This window comes from Diprion similis, chromosome 2, assembly GCF_021155765.1.
Source record: "Diprion similis isolate iyDipSimi1 chromosome 2, iyDipSimi1.1, whole genome shotgun sequence".
Lineage (NCBI taxonomy): Eukaryota > Metazoa > Arthropoda > Insecta > Hymenoptera > Diprionidae > Diprion > Diprion similis.
In genome coordinates this window covers 9,389,589-9,406,501 of record NC_060106.1, presented here as the reverse complement: position 1 = coordinate 9,406,501, position 16,913 = coordinate 9,389,589, and the positions used below count along the sequence as shown (strand labels likewise).

Here is a 16,913-nt window from a genome sequence, read left to right as displayed (position 1 = left end):
ATCAGGCTAAATCAGTGGCCGGACGGAGATCAATTAGTTTACGTCTCATTTGCTCCGATCGTCGTCGTCGTCTGGCTGCAGTCTACGGACCGCATTCACCGCGCCTTCACCTGCAGCCGTTCGTTGAGCCTGATTCTCAAGGTGTTTCAAGGAGGAACATTGTCCCTTTCAATCCTCGCAGTCCAACGAGTACTTCCAACGTGTGGTTTGCTCCAAACGTATAGCGATGTTTGTGAAAAAAAAAAAGGAAAACGGTCAATTTTTTTCAACCCACCTGGTATAATATAGGTCGTTCTAAAAAAAAATCAATCGGAGAATTCATTCGCCAGCCTACGCACGGCACGTGTAAATATTTAATTCCCGAGCATTTATACCCTGGAAGTTTACGCGATATCGTATGGACGACGAAAGTTTCATAGACCCGGAACGAGATGACATTCGTTATTCGTGGTTAATAATATTGTTACGAGTTCTGGTCAAACGGTGAGACTTCCATTACCCGGATCTCCGATCCAGGGTTTTCGCCAGTTTTTTCCGCCCCTGTCGCCAGGGCTGCCCCTTCCTTCGAGATCTTCGTTGAGGCCGTCCGCTGTTGCAACCCCGGCTCGCCTCGCCGCGGTGGCTGGTATTAATAGAGGCAACGAAGGCCTGGTGCCGGCCGACAAAGCTTACTCTCGCGGATATAAAAATATCGCTTTTATTTCGTCCGCCATTTTGGAATCAGTGTATATTTCCTCCGACTCGTGGGATTCGTTTGCTCGCGCGCGTGTCTCGCTTTTTCTTTCGACGATATTACCGCACGGGTTTATTTCCAGCTGGGAAAAATAAGAATGAAAAAGAAAATTAAGAAACTGACCAACGATTCCCTGGTCAATCGAGAATCGCCAAATTCCCGACTGATCGTCCCCCCCCCCCCCCCCGGCCACCATGCGCCAAAAACGATGCGGCACGCGTGATCCGCGCCCAATGAAATTTGCCGGATCGGCTGACAGGTGTGGGAAATATGCCAACTGGCTCTGTACCCGCGAACTTTATTGCCGAGTTTACCTTTCTATCGACACGGGAAAATCAGAGGATTTGAATCCAGGCGCTCGAGTTGTAACGCGATACCTTAAACCCTGCACTCTTTGAGTTTGAACCGTGTTTTCCGACCCGAACGACGGAAACCTTCTGACAAAAACTATTAGCTAGTTTAACATGATGGACATGCGAAACAAGAAAATGATATGGAGGATCAAGTTGGCGGGAAGATTCTTCGCCCCTTCATCAATGGTGTACCTGGTGGATATTAAGACTTCTGGCAACACCTCGAGTCACATTGAAATCACGTATCTCATGTACCTCGATCTCATCGCTGTTGATGAAGACAATAATTCATGGCATAATATGCATATTGTGAGAAGCATTGTGGGCTCTTTTTATCCGTCGACCTTATAACGAAGCGGAATTCTGTTAGACGTCTACACAATGGTATAACCGTCATAAAGAAAAACGTGCGAATATATTTTCTTTCCGGAACAAAGGATAGTATCTCGCAATGTTTATTCAACGTCAGGGTGCGTTATCAGTGGCTTAGCTCACACGTGGGTTGACGCTATGTATTACATATGTATACGTGATCACATCTGCCGCGAGAAGAAATTCCGCAGTGAGATTGTCAGCCAGGTACAGACTACGATTACGTATCAATAATGATAAAAAAAAAAAAAAAAACTATCGAAACTTGCGAGGAATTCCGCCTCCGAGATCAACGATGTAGTTAGTTATCAGAGCAAAACATTGACCCGAGGTATTTCGCACCTTGGCTTACAAGTACGAAGAACGCGGCGGAACGAGCGTCTTCGTGCAATTAGGTATTTGGTAGAAAAGAGAGGAAAGGATAAAGAAAAGAATAGAAAATAAAAGACATCGTGAGCGAAACAAAGAATATGTATGTCGCGCGATGTGGGCGAGAAACACAGGCACTCGAGCGGTTGGGACAGGGGGCTGTTCGCATTTTTTGCAAAATTTCTTATCTCCCCAACGCGTCGTCCCGTCTAACAGCTAAACCACATTCCGACGCGTCACATCCCGCCCCCCGAAACCCGCAGTCATCCTTTGTCACTGTTGTTATTATTATTCCTGTTGATGTTATCATCATTATTCGTCAGGATAAAACGTACGCGTGAGATAGTCGAGGCTCATCAGGCAGAAGATGAGCTCACCGATCACCAGAAAATACTTCTTAACGCTCGACGTCGGCGCCGGCGTGCTTCACTGTGTCAACTCAGAGCTCCTACACTGGATGAATCACTTTTTTAAGTAGAGAAATGAAAAAATTAAACAAACTGCAGCGTTCCGAGCAACGGAACATCGGTTTCAAATTTCTGTGAGTAAGACGTGATTTCCCTAGGTTTTTAGTCGGAACAAAAGACGCTTTCGGCAATGTTATTCGGCAAAAAGACAAACTTGGAATCGAAAGAACTATAGTAAATCTATTACTCATAAGGATGGAATTTGCAAAACTGCGTTGGAATTCATCGCTTTATATACCGACAATAAGGAACATATAATTGCCCATGTCTTTATTTTTTATGCCAATATGCCTTTCATGCTCTGATCTGAGATTTAAGCACCGTTTAGAACCAGACGTCTTCACTCATCGCATACTTCAGGTCAAGCTGCAACTCCCCGCACTCTCGTGAATGAACACGCGAACGATCAACCGTGCAGATAATTCGTAACCACAACGAGAAACAATTGTCGATGGAATGTTGTTCATTGAAGTGCAATAATAAGATGAGATCACTGATCACCTTGGCCTCGGAGGCTACGACCTGCGCCAGGCAACATCCGACAGACTCAAGTCCGCGGCTGTGAGATCGAGCGTCAATGATTCAGGCGAGGAACCGGTAGAGAGAACGATCGATCGTTCCGAGTAATCCGTTTGCACAGTACGTATATACGAATACGGTTCGCAAAGAGAGTTGATATTTTTCTTTTCTTTTTTTTTTTCTTTCTTTTTCGGACATACGAAGCGAAGGTAGACAAGCAGACAGGCAAAGCAGGGCTATAAATGTCTATATTGTATACAGAAAGGTACAGGAAACACCTACACGAGTAAATAAATTTTATCTCCCGGCATTCGGCTCCACGACCTGCACGAGGCGATGGCCTGCGAACAACGAACAGGAAAGAAATAATCTCGAACAAAAGACAGAGACGATCGCTCGGCGCAATTAGATAGACGTATTATTGCGTACGTAGGTGTACATCGGAAGGTGGATGATCACGCGGCGAACAGTGAGAGTCCGCGTTTTTATCACGGTGAAATCAAATGAAAATATAATATATATGGTAATAGAGTGCGCTGCCCAGGTGCGTAGACCTGGAATTTATCGTCGGACCTTTGTACCTGAGTGTTAGTGACACGCTGGGTTTACACATGGATAGCCGCATCGTTCTTCTCGGTTCTTATCGCAGTGTTAATATTAGAGAAGAATTTCTACCAGAGAAAATCGTCGAAGGTTTCCAGGAAGCTCGATGACGAATGATCGGTGGTAATTTGTCGAGCTTCTAATTCGTGTACACCGTAAGAAATCAACCGCCACTGCAGCTCTATTCGAATACATGGGATTGTGTGTACGTACTTGACGATAAATAATAAAATCGTCATACCAGTTGTTACAACTGCGTTGAATAAACGCTGACTCGAGATAAAGACTTCGGTGAATAATATATATATATATATATATATGCATATAATATATGTGCGGCTAAATAAATAAACAGCGACGCGCGGACTACGAGTTAAAACCGATGAATACCGAGCGAAAGTGTTTATCACGCACAAATTCACCGTGAATAATATTCCTGTTAAATTTGTTCGTTTGGAATATTATAGACTTACAGCCGGTTATAGGCACGCACACGCATGCCAGCCGGCGAGCTAATATCAATGCTATAAGATACGAGGAATATGTACCTATATCTATGTACCTACATAGGTAGACACAAGAACGCAGCATGACGTCAGGGTAAATTCAACGGACGGCGTCACTGAATCGTCGCGTTCGTCAAGATACGGCTCTCTCTTATCTGTAAATTATATACGTACATACACGTTGCCGTCTAGGTCTGTTCGAAGTTGCATATTACACGTTACATTGTTACGATGCTCACGGTACTCGGTACTATTGTCATTATACTTGTAGGGAATACGTGGTGCAGCGAAAGATTACAAATTGCAATTTGTTTAGAATGTCAAAAACACTAAAGTTTTTCTCAAACTCATGGTAAGCGGAATTCGCAGCTCAAGCGACGTGGAACATATGCAGAGTGTGCATGTTCAATTTTCGCATCCGACGTACGAGTGAAGCTAGTTCAAATAACTCTCCCCATTCTCGGAATATGTGTAAAATGAGAAAATTGTATCGAAGACTTCATTTATACCCGCAATGAGGACCATCTGCTGTATCGCTTCAAAGAAATACCAATAATAGACGTACAGAGCAAGATATGAAAAGTATGTCCAAGCGAAATTTGTAAAGCTATACATCCATGGCGGTTTAATGTAGGTATAAATAATGCTTGATGGTAGGTTTCGATTTACGCGATGCGGTTTCTGGCATTGATGTAAACATTTCACCAAGACGGAAATAAAGAGAATCGAGACGGTGATTGCTGTTGGCGTCATGAAATACTCGACTGAGTACTGAGTTGCAATAATTGACAATAACATACCTATCATACTGAGCAACTTTCGTCTGTTTAAATTACAAAAATATTCAGCGAATACGGTTGACTGCTTTCCAGCAGATTCCTTCCCACTTCCTGCGCGTAAAAAATGCACTCTCGCGGCCTCACTTATCAGGCGCACTAATGCGCTCGCATATAACAGGTCATACAGCATAAGTAGAACAGTCAAGCCATTTTGTGCCGAACGTCGTTATTCTCAGAACCGATGATCATGACTACTTAAAATCATACGCCGAGCTGTCAAGCTTCGGGAAGTTGTGCTCAACGAATTTTGACAAGATGATTCCGTAGATGGATGACGGATTTATCGCCGAGATCTCACGGTCATGGTCGAAGGCGTGGACTTGAATGGTTCGACGCGATTACAGCGTCCATGTTAATCTGATAATGATCGAAAGAAGTGCGTAAAATTGATTAGCGTTCGATATCTCGAACCGTTATTTTCCCTCGACGAGCTTTCCAAATCATCTGCGTCTCTAATCAGGGTTTTCCTCTTACGTATATATAGTAACATTCCAGAGGTTTAATCCTCGGGCTTGGACGTTGAATTCTCAGCATAATTTGATGCGGATTCGGCGGTTGGGTTTTCGTGAGAATAAATTAAATCGTTCGATATGGTGATAAAAACGGATCTTTCGACAGAGTGAGTCTCGAATGTTTGACTATTGGGTGCAGTTAAAGATCTCGAAGTAATTTTCAGGTCGACTGATCGGTCTTCCGACGGTTCGATCGACCTAATATATTCATTAATTTAATCCCACGAGCTTAGAAGCTTACAGCTAGTGTCTGACCCCGGACAATCATCAGCGATGCGGTGCGCAAAATACTCACCTCGCAATATCAAGTTACCGGTTCATTACGCTCGGTCGACGAATTTGAATGTAAGGTTGACTCGGCATGAAGAGACGGGAGAATATCCTTCGGAGATCATTGACTCGGCTAAGCCGAAAGAATCTCGATTCAAATTCAAGGGTTACGTCACTCTCGCTTTCTCTATACACATGTCGGAAGAACGAAACACCGATACCAATAAATCGCTACTTGGCTGGTTTTCCGTCGTTAACACCGAACCGAACCAAACTTGGTACCAAACCTATCCGCGGCTAGGGCCCACCCTGCAGTGCGTCGTCGGGGACAGTATTTCACGCGTGGGTTGGTCCCCGGCACGAGAAGGAGGCTTGTAGCGGGACCAAACGGCCCACTGCATCGGCGTGTTGCGGTACGGTCTTTAGATTTTCGAACCTGTGCCTGATCGTCATAGCTGGGGAATGCATTCCGGCTGCCATGGGCGAGAGATGGAAGAAGCGCGGCGAGGGGTTCCATCTCTGATAACCCGCTCATCGGAATGCGCACCAACCTAATGCCTCGTCTCGACTCCTTCGAGTGCATATAATAAGAAGCTATTTTTAGACCGGTCCATGGCTATTTTTAGAAGGTTCCTCGGTTCCAAGTTCAACCCTGACTCAGCGACGTCACGTGCAACGCAATAGTTACACTCACCGCTTATGTAAAGACGATCTTGTAACTCAGGGTTTTCCGGGATTCTGCATGTATGTCTGATAGATTGCCAAATGCATGACCGAGAGGTACTCTTTCGATACATGCGGCATGCGTTTGCGCGTCGTAATATTGCTGGTGCAGAATAATTGCGGAATAATGAAGTGATTTTTTCGCCGTATTATTGCCGATGAAAACCTACGCGCATGTGATGAAAGCCTGCACTCTGTATCTCACCGACTTCTTTTTTACCTATTTTCTTAACGCGTCTAGGAGGTCAAAAGTATCCAAACGATTTCTCGGTAGCAACTAAGAGGATCGTTGTCACACGTGTCTACGCTGAAACACTAATTACCGGGAGATTGTATAACGGTGAGACTTACGGCATCGTTTCTGTTACAGTTTCAAGTACCAGGGCCAAGTTCGAATTGTAAACACGTAGAAATATCTCTGCGATAGCAATAGTCATGCTCACGTCGAATTGAACAGAAAAATACTCTTCACGTTATCTGTCCACGAGTATTATTATACTTTCACGATATAACGGCGAAAGTGTAATATATAAACACGTCGGCAAGCAAACAGTTTCACAGACAATCTGATAGATGTTTCGCCCAGGGATAAGCCTCGGGCTTATGTTGTCGAAAGTATTCCATAAACGTGGCAGACGCCAAAGGAGCAACCAAGGTATTTTAAAATCGTCATGTTACATCGGGAGCTAAGAGTATCAAGTGCAGCACCCATTGTAAAATAAGACCACGAATTTCCTTGGGAGTATCAAAACTCCATCGAACTGGCTCTCCGTCAAATGTTCGTCCTCATTTTATACTCAAGAGTGATTCTGTATCACATGAGTAGTTTCGGAAGTGCAGACAGAAATAAAGCTTTCCCTGGGAAATACGTAGCCCCCTTGGGCTATCGGAGAAGCTGTGGTGCTGACGTCTCGGCCAGCATGCGTTTAACGAATTGAAAATAGGCGCCGGAACGAATCGGTCTCGACTCGCGACTCACAGTGTCGCGTTACGCACGCTAACACACTGACGTAACTCTGCGCAAAGCTATTTGCGGCCCTTGGCGTAAACTCATCCTCCATCCCAATTTCACGAGGCCGATTACACACACGCCAAGTCACAAGAGGAATCGATGGATTAACGCGAGTTTAACAGGCGCACATCCCGTTCGTTGTATAAATTTATACAGATATTTCCCTCACGCCGAGCTGCAGCGTAAGAGGTCGTCCAATCCGGACCAAACGACGACACCTCGATAGATGCGACGTGAACGGAATTAGCTGGAGAATATTGAGATTCTCATCCCGTAATGAGGTCGTTTGAAAATCTGAGAATATACCAGAGATCAGGTATTACAAATTTTGACACAGCTGTCGCGCGTTACGACTCCAGCTACTACGATAACCTTACCCAGACTCGTAATCTAAGTATCATTGGAAGTTTCTACATTCCACGACAATCACTTCTCTTGTTTTCGTACTACGAATACGATGGATGAGAATTCCATTCTGTAATTAACAATCGTTTAGATAGGCAATATGCTTGATGTGTAAACAATGTCCCGGAAGTGTCTGATTGCTCGCAGCTTTCTGATCATCGTGCACTATTTCTGCGACGAAATTTCGGCCAGAGTGTATTTGCAGAAACACTAATATATCGCAGTGGGTGAATCAGAGGAGGAAGAGTAACGGAGGGAAAAGATTGCGTTTTGAAATGTCAGTTAGCCCTGACTATTCAAAGGTCAGTCTGCGATAATAAACCGTCTATTTTTATCTCATACCGGTGAAACGCGAACCGGTTAATGCTTCGTCTGCTTTAATCTGCTAGGAAAGCAGGTGGACATTTTTCGTTTCAAATATGCTTCGATCTTAGGCAACGTGAACCGCAATTATAAACTTTCGAATTATTATAACCATGAATATAAATTTCAACTTTCGTTGAAGACTTGGCACCGTAGCGACAGGGTTTCTTTTTCAAGAAAGTATCGAACGAATGATGATCAGAGCAAAACAAGAATCGACTAAGCGAGAAGAAGTTCTCGATGATAGTGTTTGAGTAATAAATATCGATGGGATACACCTTAATTAAAGTAAACAAAACTGTTAACCTCAGTCGAAGGATCATCATGGATGCTGTTGGGCATGGCCCATCAGAGACGGCAGCTTTCAAAGTAGTTGCTAGCGGCAGGGTGACCCAGTTTCTGATTCACTCAAAAGCATCATTGCGCGATTCGACTGCAGGCAGCCGTAAAAATAACAGCGGGATAAATTCCAATATATTTGGCAGCAGTGGCCATTTATTAGAAGGCCTCAGCCGTTAATTATTTCTGATACTGGCCCAGGAAATGGGGCCAATGCTTTAGCCGCGATAACTCGATGCAGCAGGCTTCGAACTGCGTCTTAAATCTTATGAATGAAGGTCCAGTATTCGCAGGGCTCTCCTTTCTCTCTCTCTCTCTCTCTCTCTCTCTCTCTCTCGAGCTTGCTTTCTCTCACTCTCCTCTCTGTGATCATCTCCCAGTGCACCAACTTTTCTCTTCCTTTTTCCCCCGAGGAAGCAGCAGCGTCTGGAGCCCGGAGTCTGGATCGGTTAATTGATGCCCTGTGCAGTGCTCGACGTTCCATGTTCCATAAAAATAGATCCTCGAGAGCGCATAAGCGATGCCTGGAAGACACTTACTCTCCTTTTTCACCACCGTTGTAATGACGATCATTATCGTTATCGAGACTATTATCGGTGGGGTCATTTGCATTAGCTTCCGGCATTAACTAGCGACGTATGAAAAGAGAGGGACCGCATTCGGGCTCCCTGCATCAAAGTGCCCCGCCATTAATTCGACTCGAAGAAATGCAGACTTCGGTATATATCATGTGTTTGCTTTGTCTGCGCAGGTGAACGGGGGTTCTCCCGCTGAGGCAGCTGGTCTCCGGGCTGGTGACTCGGTGATCAAGGTGAACAACACGGATACGTTCAACCTGAGGCACAAGGACGCTCAGGATGTCATTGTGAGGGCGGGAAACAACTTCGAAATAACCATCCAGAGGTGATTTTTTCACACAAAGAAATCGAGGAGCAGCTTATGCCATGCAGCCGGAGGAAGTTTCCTGAACCCGTTCTTCTTATTCCAGAGGCGGCAGCACATGGAAACCCAGCGTGACACCCGTGTCAGCGACCCTTCCAACCCCTAAGCCAGCCAGCCCTGCGGCCAGTATTTCACCTGTGACAAAGACATCTCTGGCAGCGAAGAAGCAGGATGGACCATTGATCGGAAGCGGACACAACTTCAGCCCAAAGCCATTCGTGAGTGAAAATAATCGCCGTTTTATTGCGGTTACTCAACACTTTTTTCCCACAATCGACGTAACGCTCACACGCCAGTTTTATTCGCCAAACAGTTGAACGGAAACGGGGAAGCTCCTATCAAGTCTATCGTCAACAAGCAGTATAACAGCCCGGTGGGCATCTACAGTGAAGAAACTATAGCAGAAACCTTATCTGCTCAGGCAGAGGTTCTCGCCGGTGGAGTACTGGGGTATGTTGTAATGAACCGATCCTTTGACAGGTCATGAAAAATAACCAATCTTGTGACCTGAGCTGATTTCTAAACCGAAATCCGGTTCACATACTTTGCAAATTTAAACCTACCGCGCTTGCAGGGTCAACTTCAAAAAGAATGAGAAGAACTATAATGCCGAGAACAGCGAAGTCTTCAAAATGGTCCAGGAGGCGGACAAGGAACCAAGGTCACCCGAACCTGGTTAGTACACATGAAAATTGACAATTTGGAACTACTGTAATTTCAACGATTAGAGCTTTTCCACAGATTCTGTCAATTAGAATTCAAAAGATGTAACCATTTTCAGCCTTACAGTAAACACCGAAATCGTTTAATAACCATTTATTGTAACTAGAAGGGAAAGATTTGTGGAGGTGACGTAGTCTCGTTGACGTTCCTTGCATTCCCCGTTATAGGGATTGAAATTTTGCATAGAGATTCCCTTCACACGTCCGACAGCCTCTTCAGGGTTACGTGTGACGCACTACTCGGGCTATCGCAACAAGAATTATACTCTACATAAATCTTCAATCAATTTCTCAATGTCGTTTCATACACCATCAGTCAATCTTCATAACTCGCTTTACATAGAGCAACGTCTCGTGACTAGCATGTGACGATCACGCCGGTAATTTGAATAAAGTTTTATTCCGAGAAAAAAGGTAAGAAGGTATCACACTTCCGCAACGAGACTAAGTCACCCTCCTCCCCCTTTGGCGTCACTGAAATAAAAAAAAAAAAAGAAAAGAAAAAAAACAATTCAGAAATCAGCGAACGCCCACGATAACCAATTTGCAAAATAGCGGAACCCACGAATCAAAGCGGTACTGTTACCCCGACGAATGCCGGCGTCACCGGTCTTACCGGTCTGAGGCACGTCTCGGCACCGGAGACCAAGCCGCAGCCAACGACACCACAAACCAGCCTGCCACCCGGACAGAATATCTGCGCGGATTGCGAGAGGCTCATCGTGTAAGTTCACCCTCGAGGAACAATACCCATTGCCATTTTCTCCACTTTCAGAAAATTGATCGCACGAGGTACCTAATGCGGTGCTGGTGTAATGCCTGGGGCTTCGGTCATCTTTAGACTCTCTCGCTCTCTGCGTCATGATAGCGTATTCTGCGAGTTCCCCTCCCCCACCCATCCTTGAACAATTAGTAACCTTCTTCGGGTATTGCATTAATGTCCTAGTTTCATCCCGGACGGAATTTTATTCTTCGTTCAGTCATGCCGTGGGGGGTCGCGCCACCTCACCAAGGTCGCCGACACCCCTGGGCCGGGCTATGGGTCTCGGTCAGAGGCAGGAAAATTTGAATTTCCATCAATGCTCCGTGCCCGGACAATCCGAACGTAATCACCTCCACCGAGAAGAGACGAAACCCTCATCAGAAACTCCCGTTTGCCGCAACTGCGATAAATCAATTGTGTAACTATATGCATTAATACCAACGGTTGGTTTTTCTTCGTGCACGGGCATGGACCAATGTACTCTATAGCTATCGTATACCTTCGTCTTTCTGCCTGCCTATGCTCAATGCTGTCCTATTACCGCTCACGTATGAGAAAGCTGTTTATACTTGAAAAACAGCGCAGGCTGCGATCGACCTATATCACTTGCCTGTAGTTTTCACATCACACAATCATCGCATCATTCACATCATCAAATATCGTTCCATGGAATATGGACACTTGTAGTTGCACGTAACGCACCTCTATTTACAGACGCGTACCTCATCTTCATACTACCTGTAATCGCTGAGCATCGTCAATAGCGACCAGTTTACCTACGTATACTCGTTGTTGCAATGAAAAGTCGCTATAGCTTTTCATCTGTCCCGCTAGTAGCTATCGTGCGCTCGTGATCTGTATACATACCTAAGCCATCTCGCACAATTAGCACTGGTCAAATATTCACGCTTACTACACGTATCTTTCTATCTCTCTATCCGTATTCGTAGAATTTGACGCTTGTATCGGTAGATCATGTGGCACGTAATTTTGCTTTTTGATGTGTACATTGAACAGCGGAATATTCGCTATCGTGCAGACACGGTATTTCGGCATACACACCATTCGAAGTCTTACAGGTTGTTTCTCCAGAATTGTTTTTTGCAAAATGTATTTACATATTTACTTTGAGATTCGACTGTTTACCCATCTTTCAAGCCTAGCGGCATTTTACAATTATTCAAACCTGGTACACCAGATACACCGCAGATAAATACGTGATGGCTATTCGAAAACCTCATTCTCACACCATTCCATTTATCTCTTGTCCGTGATATGATTTTTATTTGGGGTGATCACAATTCCGGAGAAAAGAATCTGTCACACTTTGCATGGTTCGCGAATTCAGCTGCACAGAGAGAAACGTACGATTTGTCCAGATCTTGGATGACGTCAGCGAGATGATTTCGAACATGAGTCATCCACTGTCCGTCCTTTATCTTATCTGGAAAACGTAGATGAATTTTTGGCTCTCTTCAAATAACTGCAGTATTATGTTAAGTTTTGTTCAAGTAGATTACGCAAACGGCATCAAAAGACCAGCTATTCAAATGAGAATACACACATATCGTCAGCTGTCGAAACTAATATTACGCTTCGATTTTGTATCCTAAATACGAAGGCGACTAAGCGACTCTATTTGACATCGTTTTTTCCGCAAACAGGGGTGTCTTCGTAAGGATAAAGGACAAGAACTTGCACGTGGAATGCTTCAAATGTTCTACCTGCGGAACGTCCCTGAAGAACGTCGGGTACTACAACATCAACAACAAGCTCTACTGCGACATCCACGCAAAGCTGGTAGCCAGGCAAAATCCACCGGCTTCAGGCCTCGTCCCAGTCACAGTTGCACCGTGAGTACCTACATCCATGGGATACCATAGCCCGAAATAGCCGAAGGGTGACGCACGAACTAGGAGTAAGAAAAATTCCTAGGGCATAAATTCTTCTAGGAATATACATCGCCGGAATACCTGTGGCAATCACCTTGAAACGTTTCATCGATTACCACTGACGTCCTAACGAGTCCCATATACCTTAGACTAATAGCAGTTTCGTGTAATTAAAGAGATGATAACACCATGCAACGAACGAAATTTATACCACCGATTAATTTCTATTATTGGCAATGAGTCGATTATAGAATAACCGGACTATTAATAGCGGCAGTAATTTAAAAATACGGCAGATTAAGCGGTGCGTGCTGATCGTTGAAAGGATAACCTCGATAATACACGTGGGGCAAGGAGTAAAATATTTTTTTGCAATTTTTTCAGCGGCAAGGCACCCGCTGGCACCATTTCCGCAGCACTGGCTAACGTTGGTGCTGGTATCCCTCCCTTGGCACCTCTGTCACCATCTTTGAACAATCACTCGTCGCCCCAGCCTTTCGTAAGTCGAGCAATATTAAACTTATATAAAATTGATAAAAAAAATTAATCCATCGTTAGATTAGCGCGGTGTTACAAGTTGACGCTGCACAACTGTATTATAGCGCAGCATGTATGGGTAGTAAATTTTGGCGAATTTTTTATCAATGTATGCAATAAGCATGATCGTTGTTCAACAGCTTTTACCATGTACAGTATTGTTGATCATATCTCGATTTTTTGTGTGACAGCTCAAGTTTTCTAATCAAAGTAGAATCGACCTCGCATCGTCCGCTTGGCACTTTTATTCACAAAACTTTTGAGTGAATCGAATAACATATTTTGTATAATCACGTGTTACATATTTCATTGAATTAATTGGACACAGATTACGATATAATAAATATCCAAATTAACCGCAAGGATAGCCGGAATTTTAACAAATCGAGGGTCTATAACGATCGTTGGAAGCTATTAACAGAGTTTTTCGCGTGAATTTTTGCTACTAAACCATTTTCCAGACCTGCAATCGACCGACCAACGTAGCCAGCATACAAGACGGCGTTCAGCGTCTCCGCGTGGAAAACGGCACTTCCGGATTATCCTCGTCTGCACCGGTTCCACGGTCGCCCGAAAATCAAGCGAAACTAAACGTGACTCGCAATGGTGCGGGCGAGAATTCAAAGACCTTTACCAGTACGCTCATCATTCAGACGGGGAACGAGGTTGGCAGTACCAACAACGGCGACAAGCTTTTGTACAATAACACTGTTAACACAGATATTTACCTCGAACCAAAACGTGATAATCAAAATTTGTGCGAGTTTGAACTAACCAATACCATCGAGGAACCGATCACTGACCTGCTAGCGATTGCAGCCCAACCTTTCCCAGTTCGAAAACAGGTGACTTACTTTTACTTGAACTTATTATTAAGGGGAGAGCTTTTTTTTAACAAATTGAGCATGTTCGCCGAAATGATTAATTATTATTTTCCGCCAATACCCGAGAGTCTGCAAGTCGTTTGGCAGCAATTTCCGGTCCATATATATGTCGCGTAAATGTTGAATTTATTTTTATCATTCGCCAGCTATTAAGGAACAAAGTCGATGATTAATATTGAACCGGCGTGATGAAGAAGTTTATTTTTTCACCGACCTTGTCAAATAAAGTATACCATGCAGTACACCAACGCGGAAAGCTTACGCGTCCTCGCCATAATTAACACTTCGCATTGAAGACGCATTGCGAGATGATGACAGAACGTTATACTATTAACTAATTGGTTCATCCGAGTCGAATTTATTTATAAGGTACGATCTAATTGATTTCGCAACGCGTCTGTCACGTGGGCATGGCTTTTGTATTGTGACGTGTGTGTGTGTGTGTGTGTGTGTGTGGGTGAATTGCAGTCATTCCAAATTGGCGCTCGCCCCTATCAGTCCACCAGATCTGCACCCTGCAGTCCAGGTAACTCCCTCGAACGATTAATATCTATCCGAACCAGTGCGATTTCGCGTTAATGAACTAGTGCGTCGCCGTTCAGGAACCGGAGCGTCGTCGCACATCTTGAAACGAATTAGCTTTATCGTTAGTTAAGTGGGGTGTCCTTCGTCTTGGGTATCAGAAAAGGATATCGCGCATCGCTGCGGTTTTGAGGTATAATTATATTCCGACTGTTATTGTTTCCCTTAATCATTGATGAAACTACATCGCGAAGTCGTGTGACAGTGTCTACTTACTAAGAATTCGTTGGGGCGAGACTTTGGCCAGAGTGAATCACTCGAAACCCGTTTCATGTTTTCAGGCATCGTCGACGAACAGCATCGGTGGTCCGAAGCCCTTCGGAGGCGTTCAAACCGCGCCCAGTCTGGTGTCCGCACCATCCTTGAACTCCAGCAGCAACACTCTGCCCCGTCCGCAGAGCCAAAACGCCACTGGTAAGTCCATCCTCAATCGAGTATGACGTAATAGTGCAATTTCGAAAGTAAGAAGAACAATCCTTTTGATCAGACAACGTCAGTCGACTCCACCGGTTCTGGACACAACCGACAATATAGGCATAATAATATGTGATAAAAAACGAAACGGACCGTTGGATCAACATTTAATGTAAATGTTTAAAAAATATCTGTGTACTATTTTATCCCGCAGTTTTGATATCAAAGACGATACCTTTAATCTATCAAGAGATGGTGAGGTTGACAGTAAATTTGTTATTGCAATATTCTATTGTATTTAGGTGAAATTGATATCACTGACAGGAAGATCTCGTAGATCCAACTAAACACGTATAAATTTCACTTACTCTCTTGGTATAAACCTCACTTATTGTTAGATCTACGCGAAACTAATTTGCTTGAAAATAAAACCTCCTGGCAAAAATAACCGATGAGCTAAACTGACAAAGCGGTACAGATTGAGAAATGAACCGCTTACGTACATACATTTCATACACACACACACACACACACGCACGCACGCGTACCTACACAATTCAATTCGTGCCCCGCTTCCATCGTTACAAATGCACTTGACCGACATGTAACAGTTAGCGTTTACCGGTTTCATTTTATTACTTTCCTATCAAACCTTACTCCTGGTTTACGGACATTTTTACGACCAGTACGGACGCGCATTTAAGCATAGAAAGTAACGCCAAATTACTGTACAGTTATGTTCAGCACGTATGTTTAGCATTTAAAGATGGAAATTGGGCCGAATACTGAGATGTCGAATGAATCTGCGTTCGTTTTGCTTGTGAACTAAACTACGTCCTTCATACAATTCTAATCTCGATCTTGCGGCGGGGGTAGTTAATTGTCCTTCTCTCTCAAAGCATTGAATGAGAGATTCGATGAGACTTCCTTAAAAAGCACCGAACTTCGGATCTTTGACATGTCAGTAAGCCTCACCTAGGATACACAACACTACACGTTCGTTTAACACGTTTCATTGTTGTAAATAGGTCGATACTCCACACTGCCAAAGCCCAAAAGTTCCCTCTTCAGAGGTATGAGGACGTAACCCGTAGTCCACAACGATGATTTTCAAGCTTTAGCTTATTACACAAAATGCTTGCGTGAAATAATTCATGATAACTCGCTACATCGCCCATATCTTTTTCATTTAGAATAAAACGACAAGTCGCTTCGTCGTCATATACACCGTCATTCCATCTTCCAATTGTCGCAAAAGTCATCGTATCGTATATATCGATTACCTTCATATTCCTACTCAACTGTTGAGAGCTGTTCGCTGCAGTCGAGATTTTTAAATCACTGTACTCATATATGTATACTATAATGCCGTAAGAAACAAAGCGACTTACATCGCACCGCCAGTGAAGCGTCAAGTTCTCAGTTTAGTGCGAAATTTTACAAGACGGAGATGGAAACTATTCAGCCGTTAAATGGCCGCAGGGGAAATTGAGAAAAAAACTTTTCCACCACTCGGCTACTTTCTTGTTTTTCAATTAATCAATACCCTCATTATGGCTGCCCGTGTCAAACTGACATTGAAGCTACGTTACGTCGGTTGAGCCCTAAACTTGAACACAATACACGATTCACAACGCTTTACAATGGATCTTGGTGTCAGGTCATCTTCTAAATGAAAATAGATCATTGGTTCCATTATGCTCCATTATTACTAGGCGATACGGTGCCTTGATTGATTTGACCCTGACAATGAGTCATCAAACGGAAATTGAAACAAATAGGTGTTATACGT

General features: G+C 44.0%; 1 protein-coding gene across 1 annotated transcript in view; it reads left to right on the top strand.

Annotated features, from left to right (window-relative positions):
• Positions 1 to 16,913, top strand: part of LOC124416244 (PDZ and LIM domain protein Zasp-like) — a 31,698-nt gene that overhangs the window by 6,156 nt on the left and 8,629 nt on the right. Inside the window, exons 2-12 of the mRNA XM_046897173.1 lie at positions 9,137 to 9,288; positions 9,374 to 9,545; positions 9,641 to 9,777; positions 9,902 to 10,002; positions 10,996 to 11,230; positions 12,477 to 12,665; positions 13,089 to 13,203; positions 13,703 to 14,086; positions 14,989 to 15,121; positions 16,150 to 16,204; positions 16,315 to 16,389. Coding sequence (XP_046753129.1) covers positions 9,137 to 9,288; positions 9,374 to 9,545; positions 9,641 to 9,777; positions 9,902 to 10,002; positions 10,996 to 11,230; positions 12,477 to 12,665; positions 13,089 to 13,203; positions 13,703 to 14,086; positions 14,989 to 15,121; positions 16,150 to 16,204; positions 16,315 to 16,389 — 1,748 coding nt within the window. The remainder of the gene's footprint in view (positions 1 to 9,136; positions 9,289 to 9,373; positions 9,546 to 9,640; positions 9,778 to 9,901; positions 10,003 to 10,995; positions 11,231 to 12,476; positions 12,666 to 13,088; positions 13,204 to 13,702; positions 14,087 to 14,988; positions 15,122 to 16,149; positions 16,205 to 16,314; positions 16,390 to 16,913) is intronic.